An 18,227-nucleotide genomic window follows, 5' to 3' on the forward strand; every position below is an offset into this window, starting at 1 on the left:
ACAGGATTGGTCTATCAGATCCAAACAAAGTCATCCAAAAAGAAAAAAATCAAAACTCTCAAGAAGAACATTCAAAGCATGGATTTATTTGTGTGTGAGGAACATCATCCTTAGTATACACAATGCCTTGGAATTGTAGCTAGTGGAAGCAGGAAGACATCACAACTAACTACAGACTTCAAATAATGTTTATTTTCCCACCTTCTACACAGTACAAAACTTTTCTTATGCATGCTTTACAATACACTTCATATTTGTTCATAGGTCCTGGAATATACTAATTAACAAAATGAGCATATTATGGGGTAAATACTGAAACATTTTTAAGTGTGGATGTGTCAAAACCTGTAATGAATCAGTGGAAAGAAACTTCTATTCATCCCAACAAAACAAACCAACACTTAAGGGTTTGACATATGATTCTGGTGTCTGTTCAGCTTCAGTGTGATTGTAGAGGACACAAGATTATCTGGAAATCTTGTTTAAATGAAAATTCTGATTCAATAACTAAGATATGACCTAATATGTTGCCCAAGTTGCCAGATAATGTCAATACTGCTGGTTCGTAAACCAGCCAATGAGCATCAAGATGCTACAGGTACTGACGCTATAAGCACTATAGTAATTTGGTCACTTTGTGTCATGTTTGACAAAACTGTTTTCTGGGTGCTTCTGAGAGAGTGCTTTTGGATGAGATAAACATGGAATTGGTAAAGGGAGGAAGGCAGATTTCCCATTGTAATGTGGGTAGGCCTTATTCAGTTATTTGAGGGTCTGAATTAAGTAAAGGATTGATCCTCCCACAACTAACAGAATTCTCTTGCCAGACGGCCATGGAACTTGAGCATTGGTCCTTTCAGTTTCTGTAGTATCTTCTCTGTCAGCCTCAGGCTTGACCTGAGATAGCAGGTTGGAAAATTTTGGACTTGACAGTTTTATATAATAAAGCTTTTGACATATTGATTCTGTTTCCTGGATCATCCTGTCTCATTAGGGTCCCTCACAGAAGCAGCCACACACTCCTTTGCCTCCCTACCCCTGCCACACGTACACTCTTAACCAAGTTCATAACATATGTCAGTTGTGTTGACATATTATCTTTGAGGTTGAAAAATGATTGAATATTGGCAATTTTTAAGCTTCAGCTTGGTATCAATTTTCTTGTACATTTCATTGTGTGTGATCTGTCCTTCCAATATGTGACCAACAGCTCTCTGAGGGAAAGAATTGCATCTGTGTCTGTCACTGTCCTCTCATAGTTCTAGGTCACTGATGGCCAGGAAGTAGGTATTCAATAAGTTATCTATTAGCTGGATGGAGGAAGAATATATGAATAGATGGAGGATGAATATATAAATAGATGGATGGAAGGTGAATATATGTATGTGTGGATGGATGGATGGATGGATGGATGGATGGATGGATGGATGGATTAATAAATGAGTGGGTGGAAAGATAAATAGATAATGAATGGATGGATGGATAAATGGATGGATAATGGATGGGTGGATGGATGGATAGAAAGATGAATAGATGGTTGGACAGATGGATGGATGGATAGAAGAATGGACAGATGATGGATAAATGGATGGGTGGATGGATATTTGAATAGGTGAATGAATAAACGGATGGATGATATATAGAAGAACAGATAAATAAATGGGTGGATAGATAAATGGATAGATGGATGGATGGTTGGGTGAATGGATATATATATGAATGGATGGATGATAGATAAATGAGTAAATGGATGGATGGCTAGATGAATGTATGGATGGACAGATGAATGGATGGATGGATTAATGGATGGATGGATGGATGGATGGATGGATGGATGGATGGATGGATGGATGGATGGATGGATGGATGGATGGATGGATGGATGGATGGGTGGATGGATGGATGGATGGGTGGATGGATGGGTGGATGGATGGATGGATGGATGGATGGATGGATGGATGGATGGGTGGATGGATGGATGGGTGGGTGGATGGATGGATGGGTGGGGTGGGTTGTGCCTTGTAAAACAGAATGCCAGAAACAGAACTCTCTATATTAGGGACTCAGGACAAAGTTATGGGATGTTTGTCCTTGCATTCTTTATTGTGAATGAAAATGAAAAGAGACAGATAATAACCATCAACTGATGAATCAGTGACTTGCTTTGAGACCATGCTGCAGAGGGAAGAAAACAACACTGAGCATTAAGCGGGAGTGTGTGGAAAAGTGGGGAAGCTGAGCATGAGAAGTCAGACGGCTTCCTGGAGAAGGTTACATATATATATATGTAGCTGGAACCTGAAGGTGAGGACATGCCACTTGAGATCTAATGGGAGTATGAGCCAAAGAAACAGCTCCAAGATGAGAATGAGGGTGGCTTGTCTGTGGGACAAAATGGAAACATAATGCCACTTTTCTTTCTGAAAGAAAGCAAATATAAGATGCCAATGTTTCCAAACAGAGAGCCAGTCCCTGTATCTTGCCTGAAAGCCCCCAGGAGTCTAAGTCAAAACTTAGGAGAGGATTTGTTCTTTGCTTGTTTGGTTTTGGTTGGTATATTTTGTTTTGAGACAGGGTCTCATGAATTAGAGGCTGGCCTTAAATTTCCTATGTAGCTGAGGGTGACCCAGAACCATTGGTTTTCCTGCCACCCCACCCCTACTCCAGAGCTAGGAGTATAGGTATGCACTACCATGCCTGGTTTTATGCATGGCTTCAAGCATGCTAGGCAAGTATTCTACCAACAAAGCCATTTTCCAAACTCATGTCCTGAGTTTTAAACACATCAGTGGGCTTCCTGAGCACCACCTTGTGCGCAAGAAACTTCATTCATTGTTCAGAGCACAAGGACAATGGACACAATCCAAGTTTCTAGAGTGGTAGTTATACCAATGCAAACAAATATCAAAGCTTATCAAACTCTACAATTAAAATTTGTGCATTTGACTAAGTAAGTTATGCTCTGTAAAGCTCATTTCAGTCTAAAGAGAAGTAAACGTGTCCTGCAAGAAAAATAGAGACTTCTGTGGTCAACACACACAGGTTTCTCCAGCTTGGGAAGCAATGAAATAACCACAGATGTGCAGAAAGGCAGGCAAGCAGGAGGGGTGTGGCCAGAGGAAAGGTCAATAGAAGGGGGCATTTATCACTTGATATCATACCTTTACAAAGGACTATGGCTCTTCTAACCCATTTTTGAAAATTACACAGGACACTGCTATGTCATTTGCCCACATGGATTTATTTTTTTCTGGCTTGGATTTTTTATTCTGTTTGAAGGTGGGAAAAACGACATGTGTTTCCTACTGACTTCAAGGGGAGAGAGTGTCAAATATGAACTTCTGCCCTCAAGGTTGCTTCCTCAACATTTCCACCAAAACGTCTAACCCTGCCTGGTAAGGTACATAAAACCTGTCTAGATGTAATCTCACATTGACTCTCAGAACAGGCCCTGGTGCATGGTGCTGTTTGGAGTGGGAGTGGGGGTCATTGAGCACTTTGGGATATGAGAAAACGAGAAGTCCCATGGGTCCATGCTCCAGTGCAGTGCAGCCTAGCAGCCAAGGACCTGGCCCCTGCCTCAGACTGCCTGGGTCTGAAGTCAGACTCCTCTAACTCACTAGGTGCTTGTTCACCCTCTTGGAAAGCAATCTGTGCCTCTGTAAAGGGCAGACTGTCAGAGAAGCTACCTTGTGGGGGAGGGGTGTGAAACTAAATGAAAATTTACACATAAGCTTGTGGCAAAATTGCAAATATAACACGGGTTCTTCGACATCCCCCAGATAGCACTTTGCAGTACACTTCATCTAGTCATACACAAGCCATCCCTCCTGTTCAGAGGCTGCCAGATTCCCTGATCAGATGGAAACACAAACCCAGAGAGGTTAGGAGACGTAGTCACTGCCACAGAATACAGACTGGTCACTGTGGTCCGAGCTGCAATGTCACCCCCTTCAGTGGACAAGGGGAAGGAATTCCAGTAAGAAGGATGCTGGGTAGTGACTCTAGACGAGTTCTCTGTTAATCACTGTCTGCTCCTCTGTGAATTCTCAACCTTCAGATAAGAACTGGAGTCTCAGAGAGGTGATGCAACCTTCTCAAGGTCACACAATACTAAGAGACTTCACTAGATCTGCTGGGAGCATGTGCCATTCACACAGGCCTTCTGACTCTCCCAGGTTTACAGGTGACGTGATAAAAGTAAGTTGGAAGAGCTCTCTAAAGGGAATAGCTTTAGAAAACTGCAGGTGTGGTATTACCAGATCTCCCAAAGTGGCCAGAGGAATTAGAAATTGGAATTCTCTGAGAAATCCCACTTTTCAGTACTAGCTACTGACTTGGAGTTGGTTTTAAAATAGTCTGAATTTTAGGGGCCGAAGAGATTTCACAGCCAAATTCAACCCCTCTTTACCAGATCCAGACTTAAAGCCAAACTCTAAAGGGCGTTTGGGATAAGAAGGAGACTTTAATATGATTGGACATATAATGACAGTGTGGCATTTTTGTTCTCTTTTTAGGTTATGATCGTGGGGAAATTGTGTGGGGAAATGCTGCAAGTATGTGGGGACTGAATTCTCTGTCTACACCTTATTTTCAAATGGTTCAGCTGAAGGGGGACAAGAGAGGAAGGGAGAGGAGGAAGGGCAGGAGGGAGGAAGAAGGAAGAAAAGGAGAGAGGAAGGGAGAGAAGGAAGAAGGAGGGAAGTGGGGAGATGAATGGAAGGGGAATAAACAAAAAAAGAAATAGGAAGAAAGCATGACATGAAACAAATTTGACAAAACTGCAAAGCCAGTTTAATTAAGATTAGTGGTTCTCAGTGGGGGATTTTACTCCTCCATGTCATCTGACAGTGTCTAGTGACACTTTTTATTGTCATGGCATGTGTAGGGGGTATCATCTACTTAGTAGGTAGAGGTCAAGGATGCTGCCAAACACCCTACAATGTGCAAGGCAGTTCCCACTACAGGGGTTCCTATCCAGCCCTGATAAATAGTGCCAAGGGTGACAGGCTGTGATCAAGCAAAGGATGTCCTGAAGTTCCTTGTATTCTCAAGGTTTTTGAATGTTAAAATTTTTTCATAGTAGAAACTTTGGTGGCACACACCTATAAACCCATCCCCTGGGAACCTGGGGTGAGAAAACCATGAATTGGGGACCAATCTGGGCCACACAGTCAGACTCTGTCTTGAAACAATACACAGAAAACTTTCAAGGTGCATAAAGGTAGCACCTTGCAAGCCAAACTCCTCAGGAGCTTTGAATGGCCATAGTCAGACACCATTGCAGTCACTTCTTCCAGAAGCAGTGGCTGCCTTGGCTGCTCTCATGATGCTGCAGAGCTGTGTCCACAGTTCTCATCCCCCTTCCCTCGTCTCCCCTTCTAAGTCTGTATGTTTGTTGGGGGAGTGGGGTGTACTTGACAGGGGGGCATGTGAAAGCCAGAAGTAAATGTCTGAATACCCTCTTCTATTCTCACATCTTACATTTGTGGACAGGGTCTCTCACTGAACCTGGAGCTCACCAATTGGTTAGACTGGGTAGGCAGCAAGACCCTGGGATCCACCTGTCTCCACCTTTAGCACTAGGGTTACAGACATTCACCAGAGTGCTTGGCTTTTTATAGTGGTGCTGGGATTTGAACCCAGGTCCTCATGCTTGCACAACAAGCTCTCTTCCCCCTAAACCATCTCCCTAGTCCCTGCATTTGTACAGTCTTTACAAGATGGTATGGGTTCTCCCCACCCTTCCTGGCGCCTATCCTCTTTCTTTTCCACCCTCACTTACCCAGAGGGAAGCAGGCCATATATCAAGAGCTCCAAATGTACATTATGACATGCTGGGGGCTGCACTAGAAAACACAAGTTTCCTCATCACAGGATAAAATGTACAGAGGACACCACCACCTGCACGTCCTTGACTAGGTGCTTCCCAGGCAAAATGAGAACAAACCCATGTCTGCATCCTGCAGCTCCTGACAGACACTAAGAGGCAGGTTAACTTCACCTAGAATGTGCCTCACCTCAGAGAAGCCTCTTTGTTACTAAGCTTGGTGCACTGGTCCCTGCTGGAGGATCTCTTAGCACCAGCAGGCAAAAGCTAATGAGCCATTGCCACCCTGGGCTCCGAATGATTAAGTACATAAGCAGCATGTGATGCATTCGGAGGGACCTGGGGCAGCCTGGTGCCATAGGAAGGTTACACAAGTAGAAAGTACAAGCTACAGCATGCAAAGAGAGTCACACTGCTCTCCACTCTTCTCTTGGATTAACTCTGCACCTCCCACCTTTGTGAAATAATGAAATATTTAAAACTCAAGGCCAGTATTTCTCCCGAATCTCATATTCACTAAAGAAGACATCTGGGTCCCACTCCAAACATTCTGACTTCCAATCTCCAAAGCAAGAACTTAAAAGTCAGTACCTTAAGATGCTCCCCAGATTTTGAAACTGGACCTAAAACATATGCCTCAGGTGCAAGTGAGTTCGACCCAGCATTACTATGCACGGCACAGTTGTCTCCTAATTGTGTGACTTTGAGCAAGGCCACTTCACCTGTGCATTCACCTATGTGAACAGGGAATTAAAGTAACAGCTGTCTCATAGGCTAGCTGTGAGAATTGAGTTTTCACACACACACACACACACACACACACACACACACACACACACACACACACGCATGCACCTCACAGTCCCTGGCACCCAGCCTTGTGCTCAGCAGGTGTTCATGTGTTCATTCTTTTTCCTTCAGAGTGTTTGGCTGAGCATTAGAATCACCTAGAGAGCTTTGCCAGCCCAATAGTACTTGGCTTGCACCCCACAATTTAAAGTCAAAGGTTGCCCCTGGAGGCAACAGGGGTGTTAAGCAATACAGGTGGTCTCAAACAGCAGCATGCCTAAGAGGCTGCCAGGAACATAATCAAGTCTTCTCCCTTTCCAAAGCCAGGTACTCATTGCTTTCTAGAATCCTAAACATTTCCAGGGAGAGCCTGAGTTAAGGTGCTACTCCGGCACTGAGTACTCCTGGATGTTGCCTCTAAACAGACCTTGCCAAGAACTTGCAGGAAAACTCCAGTCAATTCCTCCAAAAGAGCTGCCTGAGAGGAGGGGTTAGTACAGGGAAGTGGGTATCAGTGGAGGACTGGTTTGTCCAGAGCACCCCATTTAAGGGAGCTTCAAGCTGTAGCATAGATCTCTCCCACAGATATGCCACCAAATCCCAAAAAGGGAGTCTTGAGAACTTAGCAAAAAGGCATGGTGGAGATTTCAGTCCCAGTTAAGGTGTCAGCTAGGCAGCCTTCCGGTGTCTGAGTACTAATTCCCTGCATAGCAATACACTTGTCACAGACCTGCATCCATTTCTCACCCTCACCCTAACACTGACATGGAGATTTCCCTGGATAGTACTCTCCTTAAGCAAACCCACCTGGAAGCTTAGTTGGCAGGGCACCTTGGGGTAGCAGGATGTAGGCTGGGTCAGTGCCTGGTCAGTCCTGGTTTCCTGGACCCCCTGGGAGCATACTTTTGTGCCCCCAAACCTCACCATCTAGTAAACCTCCCCATTAACCCAAACTGATCAGAACTTCCCCTCCTTCCCCTCGAAATCCCATCTCTCTGGGGAAAAAAAAAAGATTCATTGAATACTCTTCCACATATAAATAGAAAATAATTACTAGTGAGGTGGTGATGTTCCTTTGCCTATTTCTGGTGGGTCTCTTTGTTCAGATTTTTAGGCATGTACATGGATCACATGCACATGTGCACTCACGCATACACACACACACACACACACACACACACACACACACACACACACACACAACCCCAGTGCAGGGTGGGGGTGGGAGTAGATTGGAGGATGAAGAGAACATGGTGACTTCAATACCCAGACTCAAAGTCAGCTTTTGCTCCAGCCATCCAGCTGTCAGCTGGCCGGTGGTCATTCTCCTTTCATCTCTCTTGCCCAGACCTCACACTAACCCCTCATCTTTCCCTGGGTTCTGGGCTCAAGTCTGAATCCTTCTCGTCCAAAGTTACTGAGTTCTGGGCATCAATTTAGACACTTGGGAAAGGGGTTAAACACAAAGGCAAATAGCTCTCCATTAATCCCAAATGCTTTCTCCCCCTCCCATCTGCTGCGACTTTGCCAGTGTTGGGACTTGCATAATAAAGCAAAAGGCAAAGTTGACGGCTCAAGGTGTTTGCAAGGTGGAGGGTGGCCTTGGAGTCAGCTCCAACCCAGGCAAGGGGCTCAACACTGTGATAGCCTCAGCAGAAAGATAGATGGTGAAGAAGAGAACCAAGGGGAAAGATGAGGTTCTAATCAAGGGCCATCAAAGCTTTGGGAAAGCACCTCTGCGGGCTCGAAGGAGGCTTTTGTTCTCACCCCCTCCACCAAGCTCCCTCTCCTTCGCTTCGTTTCCACTAGTGTACGAGTTGCAAGAGGCACGCACTCCTTACCTCCCTCCCTCCATCACACACGCGCACAAGGGATCACACACACACACACACACACACACACACACACACACACACACACACCTTCAAGTTCGCCTGCCTCTGTTTACCTAGAGAGGAGCATCTAGAATCAATGGATCCTCTTCCCCAAAACCCAAGTTTGGAGACCTGGCTGTGTGTCTCAAGCCTCATCACCATCTCTGGTGAGAGGGGAGAGCAGGTGGTGAGGGAGAAAGAGACCCTCCCCTTTCATACGAGGCGTTCACCCCCACCTGTACTGAGCTCAGTGCCTCTGTTCCATACTGCAAGCGAAAGTTGTTGTCCTGGGTGACATTCCCCCAATCGGAAACGTTGGGGTGGGGGAAAACCATGGCTAGGGATGCTGGGGATGGGAGGGAAAGGAAAGTAGACCCAGAGAGGAGGGCGAAGGGGAGGCAGCCCACCTGGACATGTGTTCCCTTTGGGGCCGGTGCGCTTTCTCCAGCCCCAGCTTGGTGAAGATGCCCACCAGCACCATGACAGCCACCACCCCGCAGATGATGTAGACGATCAGATTGGTCTTGTCCTTGGTGGGGTCGTGCAGGGGGTCATCTTTACGCGCTGGGGGCTTGCCGGTGTTGAGCCAGAGCGGTGTGTCGTAGTTGGTACAGGTGCTCTGGTTCAGTCGCCGCTTCTTAAACGTGCAGCAGAACCGGAAGCCACAAGTCCCGCAGCAGAAGATGAAGTCGCCCGAGCTGCAGTTGAACGGCGGGTCCCACTGGCCCATGACATCGAAGTAGCCCCGACAGGAGTCCGGCGTGGGCGCTCGAGTCGGCGGTACGTCCGAGCCCCCGACGCCCTCGCCGGCCTCTCCGGAGGCGGCCCCGGAGCGGTTGCCCCCTGTTAGCAGCAACACGCCGCCCAGTTGCGCCAGCTGCCCGTGCCCAGCTCTCTCCTGCGCCCGACACACGCGGGCGCACAGCTCGGTGAGGAAGCAGCCGAGGAGCAGCCGGAGGACTCGGCGCATCGTGTCTCCCAGCCCGGGCTGGAGCGCTCGGCCGCCGCTGGAGCCGCTGCCGCCGCCTCTGGACGCGCGGCCGAAGCTGCCGAGGCTGCTGGCGGGGGCTGCGGGCCGCCGCTGGCCGCACATGCAGGGAGGCGGCGCGGGGCGCTCAGTGGTCGGCGGCCACTGCGCTCGGCTCAGCCTGCGTTCGCCTCCAGCGCAACGCGCGCCGAGGAAAGGGGCTGGCCAGGGAGGAGCGCGCCGAGGCCGGGCGGAGACGAAGCAAGAGCGGAGGCCAGCGTGGGGTGCAGGTCCTGCAGGCCACCGGGGGAGGCGGGGGCGGAGAACCGGCGAGAGTCGGTGTGTCCGTAACTCCCCTCCGCCCGCCGCCCGGGACTCGGCTCCCACGTCCTCTCGCTCTCAGGATGCTCTTCACCTCTCCAGCTCGCCAAGTGCGCTGGAGAGAGAGAAGCGACACTTGTGGAATGAAGGGAGGGCCAGAGGAAAGGGGGAAGGGGAGGAGGGCGGGTAGAGCGGGCCCGCGGGGGAGGGGGGGCGGGCGCGAGCTCGAAAGGGGCGGGGGCGCGGGGAGAGGTGACTCGGGAGGGCGGGGGCGAGTGGGAGGCGTGCAGAGAGTGCTCTAGTAGGAGCAGTAAGCTCCGTAGCCGCCAGGTTCCGAAGAGCAGCTCGGATTTCCCCGCAGGTGGAGAGAACATTGGCCGGGACCTCTGGCACCCTCTGGGGAGAAAGGTGCGGCTCACCCCTAGCAAGGGCTTAGAGGTGGTTCCACCCGCGGCTTTTCCCCTACAAAGGTGCGTGCGCAGGAGCTGCGGTTGCAATCAAGGAAGGAGTCGATCAGGGAAGGGGTGACTCCGGGAGAATCGGGACAGACTAGATGGCTTGCACACTCCAAGACACTCTAGATGCAGTGTAGACTGGATCGTCCTCCGCCTCCGGGGCAGGCAGGGACGGCCTTGCCCTTCCTGTGGACGCGTCCTCCTGCCTGGCGCGAGCCGGGGATGGTTCGAGTCCCTTGACAGAGAAGACAGAGGTTGAACTGGGAAGGTGGGTGAAGTGCCCAGGACCTGGGCTGTGGTATGCATCCCAGAAGAAAGGCTTGGGAACTCACTAAAGAAGCCTAAGGGTCTGGGGAGGCGACCAGCGGACAAAGCCAAGGCAATGGAAGGTCAGGAAGGTGTCTCCTAGGAACTCGCCTAGCTCCTAGGACCCGCAGCTTTCTGTCCCTCTTCGTCCCCGCAGCGTTCTCTGGGCTCCACAGGAGGGCACACCTCGGCCGCGCCTCTGCGCTGTCAGTTTTGGCGCAGCGCAAGGCCTGGGCACTCATCCTCAGCCATTCTGTCTTTCTTGCAGCCAGCGCGATTGTCTCCAGAGCAGGCTGTCCCTTGTCCCCACGGGGGCCCCTCCCCGACATCCTCACGGAGCTTGCTTGCTTCCTTAGCTCTCAGCCTCTTCTCAGCCTTTCCAAATCTGCTCGCTCTCTCTCTCGCTCTCTCAACTAGCAGATTCCTCTATGCCCGCCCGCCATAGGCCCTCTCGGGTTTCTCCTACTTCTTCCTGTCCTCTGTCTGAATTTGACTTCAGCAGCCCCTAAAACAGGATTTGCATCCAAGCTGCTAAGCTAAATTTCTATCCCCATACTCCCTGGCGTTTGCTGTTTAATTGTATTAACTATGGATGCTGTTTGCTGTCAGCTGGGGATGCACAGGGAAACAATGTTTTCCCTGCCCTCTCCTCAGTTTGACCTCAGCTGCAGGACTCTTTGGGGACATTTTCAAAGGACCCAGAAGTTGGGCCACGTGTAAAATGGTATTCTGGGATCCCCTTAATTGCAAAATTATGGGAGGGCTTATTGGGACTATGGAGCAAGTTTTCTCCAAATCCAAGAAGTTAGCTAAGCTCCCCCTTCCTTTGAATAAATGGCACCTTTTGGTGTTTGGAATAAGATTGACAGATGCAACATGGGGCCACCTTGGTAGACCACACCAGGCCTTAGAGCCAAGATTGGCTGCAGAAGAATGTACTCCAACCCATTCCCCACCTGGGAGAGGGATGAGACTCCTAATTGTCAGCTTCCTCACAATAAGATCTCAGAATTAGGGTAGGAGATACCCACACCTGCCATCTTGTCCATCTCACAAACACAAGTGTTCATGTGAGAGCTGATGACAGCGAACTTATCTGTGGCTTGCAGCATAGCCCCTCAGCTTACTTTTACTAAACATCAATAACTGACAGAGTACTAGACAACCTGGGGGCTTGTGGAGCCATCACTGGGCCCAGTGGCCCCATTTACTTTCTGCCTCTTGGTTAATATTCCCAACAGCAAAGTGGAGAAACTGACTTAGCCACAAAACAATGAAAAAAGCATCCCAGGGTAGTTTGTGGAGTGAATGCTAGAATTGACATTTGACTAAAAAAAAAATCTGCTTCCAGAGCCTGTGACCTAGCCGCTTCCTATACCTTCTTAATGGATACTCAATCTACCTTCTGTTGTATATTTATATGTTTAATGTCTCCAAGCACTGGCATGTAAATAACATGACTAAAAGGGCCATGTCCCCAGCACATAGACAAAAGTTACTTAGGAGCTATGTTAGCTAATTGTTTGGTTAATTGAGATTTTTTAACAAGTTCTGAATCAGGATAGTGCTTGTCATAAAGGCATGAGGGCCTGAGTTCAGTCCCTAGAGCCTACATGAGAAAGCAGAGCACAGTGGATACACTCACAATCCCAGTGCTGGAGAAGTGAGACAGGCAGATCCCTGGGACATGCTGGCCTGACCTAACTGTGCATCTCCAGACAATGAGAGAGACAGTAGTCCTAAAAACCAAGATGAAGGGGCTGGAGAGATGGCTGAGCAGTTAAGAGCCCTTGGGGCTCTTGCAGAGGTCTCAGGTTTGGTTCTCAGGACCCACATCAAGTGGCTTACATCACCTACAACTCCACTACTGGAGTATGTGGCAGTCTTTGGCCACCACAGAAACTGCATACACTTGATACACATAAATTCACAGACAGACAAACTCCTCATTTGTCCTCAACATGCACTGGTACACACCTGCACCCACAGGAATTCACACACACACACACACACACACACACACACACACACACACACACACACACGGGGTGGGAGCGGAGAGAAAGACAGAGATCTTTGAGAAATCATTCTGTCTGGGACCAAAAGAGAAAGGAATAATCAAAACACAAATACTAGAGTCTCTTCCACCATGACTTCTGTGTGGCTGAGAGATTTCTACACTCAGATTGTGAAGGGACCTTCCGGCAGGCTTACTAGGATCCAAGAAGTTGTGAGCTCTGTCCAGCAAGTGGTAAAGCCAAGGCTGGAATCAGCTGCCCAGCTACTAATATAGGCTTCTGCTATCCCTGACCTTGTATACCACCTAAGTGTCCCAACCTTGTCCACCACCTAGGTGTCCCCAACCTTGTCCACCACCTAGGTGTCCCCAACCTTGTCCACCACCTAGGTGTCCCCAACCTTGTCCACCACCTAGGTGTCCCCAACCTTGTCCACCACCTAGGTGTCCCCAACCTTGTCCACCACCTAGGTGCTCAACAACCAGCATCAAGGCATCCTTTACAATGACCTCATAGAAAAGCAGCCCCCCCACCTTACACACACACACACACACACACACACACACACACACACACACACACTATTGTAAGGTCTGGGAGGCTTTAAGACCTTTGAAACATGGTTTTTAAATACCTCAGGCAAATTCTGGATGGGAAAGTCCACTTCAGGACCAGCTTCCAGTTTCTGCACAAGCCTGTCTTCAGGATTTTTGACTCACTGGCTGCTGGTCCCAACTTTAATTAATAGAGACTGCCCCCTGTTTGCAACAAGAAAATTGCAGGAGCTGTGCTTCAGAAGGAAGCAGCCAGAGATCCACCCTGCCTGCCTCTTTCCTGGAAGAACCCTAAGCCTCCTCCTCCAATTCCCCAGAGTGTTCTCCTGACTCGGCTCCCTCCCTATCTGCAGTGACTGTGGCTGTGCCTGCTGGAATTGCCCCAGCCCATGTGTCAAGCCTTTGAAAAATATTTGGAAGACTCATCTTTGTTCTCTTCACTCTTCAAAGAGAGGGGGAAAAAATGCCCATTTTCACTGGATACATCAACTTAGCAAGCATAGCCACTACCTCCTGATAGGGGTATGATTGCTTGGCACACATGACTAAAGGGGTATTTCTTCTAAGGCTTCTATGTGGAGGCAGGAGGTTATAAAGTTGCTCACTGAAACACCTGGCAAGTTCATGGACAAAGAAAAATCATAACGAATTTCTCCCCCAAACCACTTCAGGAACAAATCCATGTGACCACGTCACAAGGATTCATGAAGTCTTCTTTTCTAAAGAAGAGATGAAGATGCCATAATTTTACGCACAGGCCCTTTTGATATCTAAAAAAGAATATCCTTGGCTCTGGCCTCAATTTTTCAGCTCTAGTACCCACTGCAACAAGCATGCAATTGTACCCACTAACAATTAAAGAGGGGACTGACAGAGGAGGCAGCCAGGACTGCCTTGAAAGCAGTATTTTAAAGCTATGCAGCAGATTCCATGATCTGCACTGTGCCCCTGCCTGGATGAGTTGTTTTTTAATCCTCCTCATCAGGTGGCTTTTACGATTTCAAAGAGGTTTCCAAGCAACTGTTAGCCTTGAGGGGAAAGGGGGAGAGATGACAGAGAGGCAAATGTAGCAAGCCTTGTGTGCTTCCAGAAAAAAAAAAAAATCATTTTTGATGGATTTTACTCTCCACATCTGGAGAGGCAAAGAAGCCTCATGGCAGGAGGTTGAAGTGTGGTTTCCCTGCACTGGTGGTGGTCCCCACCACAGAGATTTTACTTGTCAGTAGTGTCTTGCTTGATTCACTACGTGTGAGGGGGAAAAGCACATCTGCCAAATAAATTCATAGATAGAAGTGTTAGAGTGTAGTTGATTCTTCTAAACTCTTTAATGTAAAGTCAATTTAAGAAAAATAAACCCACTGTAGTATTTACAACAAAGAAAAGGAAATGTAGTATCTGATACTGAAAGCTAAAGCTGGGGAGGTGGGACTTTGGTTTCAAACGGCTTTTCCTGGTCTCAGCATTGTTGTCATTTGGGAATGGGCACACCTGTATCATGAGGGCATCCTGTTCACTGAGGGACATTTGGCTGTATCATTAGCCCCTACCCACTAGATACCAATAGCACCATGCCCTCACCCCACTGTAACAACTAAACTTTTGATGGACATTGCCAAATATCTGCTGAAGGACAAAATTAAAACCAATTAAAGACCCAAATCATGATGTTGTGCTTATGTTTAAGTTCCAGCTCTTTCTGGCTGGAGGTCTTTTGAAATTTGAAGTGATTTATGTGGGGACCACCAGTGAGACAAGGTTTCATTATGTAGCTCAGGCTGGCTTTAAACTCCTGCTTCTAAGAAAGTTGCTTAATCTCTCCAAAGTTTGATTTTCTCCTCTGCCAGATAGGGAGTAGGAACGGGCCTCTCTAAGCCGCATGTGGCACATGGCTGTCATCTAAGCCCTCAGAAGGCTGAAGCAGGATCCTGAGTTCAGGGCCAGGCTAGACTATATAGCAAGACCCTGCTTCCAAATAAAGAGGAAACTGTAACAGGAATCTTAAAAGGTCTTATTAATGAAACTCAAAGCTGAGGCCAGTTATTGGGGTGATTGCTGGAAGATCAGAGAATCAGAACAAGCCACAGCTATCTCACCTTGCTAGTTCCTCAGGTGATCCTGTTTCCTCAGGCTGGAAGCTTCTGAGTCCTCCTCCACATGAATCTCAGCTGAACTGTGCTGCTCCAAAGCCTGAACACTTAACCAACCAAATGCTTAACTAACTACATGCTTTACTCCTTTACTTCCTGGTCCTCACGCCTTATATACCTTTCTCTTTCTGCCCCCACTCTCTGGGATTAAAGGTTGGGTTTCTGGGATTAAAGGCGTGGGTCACCAAGCTTAGCTGTTTCTAAAGTGGCCTTGAACTCAGAGATCCGGCTAGCTCTGCCTCCCAAGTGCTGGGATTAAGAATGATCTCTCTATCCAAGAATGTCCAGACCCTGGACAATTTGTGTGATGCCAGGCACTATGAGGGGAGACTCTGAAGTTCTTAAGGAGTGTTCTCTAAAACTAAGGGTGTAGGATGTCAGGCCTACATAGAACCCAACGAGGTAGAAACTGGCCCTCCCCCCCCCCCCCCACAGCACTGTATAGTCTCTAAAGAGGAGGTAGACAGTACAGAGCCTGACACCCTGAGGTGGGACCTCTGTGCCCACAGGCACCCCACATTTAGTTTGAGTCCCTGCAGATGTCTTTGAAATTTGAAGTGAGGGTGGTGAGGAGGGATCCACTGTGTAATGCAGTCTGGCTCTAAGATTACGTTCCTCATGCTTCAGCTGTGATGGCAAATGTACACCAATATGCCCAGCTTCAGAGTGATTTTGAGCAAAAAGCCCAGCACTTTCATTTTACTCTGGGTACAATGGTATAGCTGAACCCAGGCAGAAATGGGGTCGAGTTTACAGACAAATAGAAAAGAGCATGTGAGGATGAGGATTAGCAGGAACCAAAACAGTAATAAAAATTGACCTGATGGAACCCATTTGTATGCTACTTTTAAAAAAATTATTTTAAAAAACTATTTAAAAAATAAATATTTAGCTCTGGTAGTCAGGAGAGAGGCTTCCCAGGTTGACATTTAAGCAACCATCAATTAACGTATGTCATCGTTCACAGGAGCACAGCAAGACCAACCACACTAGACATGAGCGAGAAACACACTGCTTTCCCCTGGTCCCTAAAATACTGAGATAAGTCTGATGAAATGTGCTTGTAAGTACCTGATTTGGGTTGCTGCACATTGTATTTATGCTACAGTTCACTGCCTGTGAAGGTTCCAGAAATTAGTGTTGTGTTTATCAGAGTTGGTATAAAAATGTGTGAGTGCTATTTAAATTCTTTTTATGTGTTTTCATGCACATCCATGTGTGTGCAGTTGTGAACATCCATTTGCACGTGAATGAGGAGGCCAAAGGACAGTAGTGGGTGTCACTCTTCAAGTACTGTCCATCTTGGGGTTTTTGTTTATGTGTGTGTGTGTGTGTGTGTGTGTGTGTGTGTGTGTGTGTGTGTGTAGGACTCTCTCTACCTTATTACTTGAGGTCTGGTCTCACAGTTAAGCCCAGAGCTTCCCAATCTGGCTGACCTGGCTAGCCAGGTTGCTCTAGGGATCCTTTCTCTCTGCACCCTAAAAGTCAGAACTATGGTCAGGCCACACATTTACATGGGACCAGGGGAACCAAACTCCATGCCTGACATTTGTGTAACCAGCCCTTTAACCGCTGAGCCCTCCTAGGCCCTTGCTTTGTTTTTCAAGACAGTCTTACACTGGGATCCGGACCTCATGGATTAAGCTAGGTTAACCTGCCTAGCCTTAAAAATATTAACATGGAAATGTTAGTAAAACTGTTAATTGGAGTTGAAAGACCCCAAATTTTGTTCACTGTAGGCAGATCCTGACTACTCAGTTACAGGCCTGACAGTAGCAAATCGAAGCAATTATCTGAATAATTGAAGTTCCTCCAAATGTTCCCTGAAGCCAAAATAAGTTTTGGGATCATTAAAATAATGATATGTGTCCCCAGGAATAAGCTAAGATGAAATCCCCATAGCTGTGTCATCCACAGGCTCATGACAGGTCACCAGTAGTTCCCACCATTTAACAAATCGCCCTAAAAGCTTGCAGCTTTGCAAACTCACTTCCACTGAATGGACAGTTCTTCTGGCAGGACCTTGGGTTGGTCTTGCCAAGATGCCTTTCACTGCTGCATTTGTTATGGATAGCCAGGCTGGCAGGTGCTGGTTGGCCTAGGAGAGCCCTTCTCCATCCCATGAGCCTCTTATCCAGGGAAGCTTTGTCCCATGATGGCTGGGCAGCTTTTGAGATAGAGCACAAGTCCTGTTGAGACCCAAGCTTAGAACAGGCCCTGCCTCACTTCTGCCCCATTCTGTTTGCCAATGCAAGCCAAAAAGCCTGTTCAGAGTCCAAGGATACATAAATAGACAGCTCTTGATGGAAGAGCTACAAAATTACACCAAAGGAGGTGTGCATATATGTGAATGACAGTAGCTGTTACCAGGATCAGCCTCTATATGGCAAAATCCCACCAATACCTACTACTGCAAAACATACTCTTCAGACCCCCAAGGCTGCCTGGTCTCTGGGATTTTGTCATTTGCAGGAAAATGGGAAGACCTGGAAGTTATCATGTTAAACAAAGTAAGCCAGACTCAGAAAGACAATTGTCATGTTTTCTCATATATGTGGAGTCTATCTATGTTTGCAAATTCCATGCACTAATATACTTGCATGTATCCTAGCAGTAGATAAAGAGCTCTTCGATGCCACAGTGTATTAACTTCTTCCAATCACCAAATTCATTTAATTCTCTGTAGATATTTATCAAAACTTCAGTTTCCTTTACCTCCCCTCTCCTTTCAGTCCTCTCCACTTCCCTCCTCTCCCCTCCTCTCCTCTCTGCTCCCTCCTCCTCCCTTCCCTTCCCTTCCCTTCTCTCCTCTCTGCTCCCTCCTCCTCCCTCCCCTCCCCTCCTCTCCTCTCTGCTCCCTCCTCCTCCCTTCCCTTCCCTTCCCTTCTCTCCACTGTCTCTACTGTGGTTCCAGCTCTCATCAGTTCTCTTGATGACAGTTTTGTCTCCCTAGCCTCACTCTAACT

The 18,227-nt window shown here is 47.7% G+C and overlaps 1 protein-coding gene across 3 annotated transcripts in view; it reads right to left on the minus strand.

Moving 5' to 3' along the window:
* Shisa9 (shisa family member 9) overlaps positions 1-9,952 on the minus strand; it is a 299,285-nt gene extending 289,333 nt beyond the window's left edge. The window contains exons 1-2 of one of the 3 annotated variants that reach the window (XM_036196643.1): positions 8,901-9,952; positions 2,843-3,685 (exon numbers count right to left, since the gene is read on the minus strand). In XM_036196643.1, the coding sequence (XP_036052536.1) occupies positions 3,487-3,685; positions 8,901-9,586 (885 nt within the window). In that variant the 5' untranslated portion in view covers positions 9,587-9,952 and the 3' untranslated portion in view covers positions 2,843-3,486. Of the gene's footprint in view, positions 1-2,842; positions 3,686-8,900 lie in introns of those variants that run through there. The other 2 variants (XM_036196641.1, XM_036196642.1) reach the window with 2 other exon arrangements.
* Positions 9,953-18,227: the final 8,275 nt, after the last annotated feature.

Source organism: Onychomys torridus, chromosome 8 (assembly GCF_903995425.1).
Source record: "Onychomys torridus chromosome 8, mOncTor1.1, whole genome shotgun sequence".
NCBI classification, from domain to species: domain Eukaryota; kingdom Metazoa; phylum Chordata; class Mammalia; order Rodentia; family Cricetidae; genus Onychomys; species Onychomys torridus.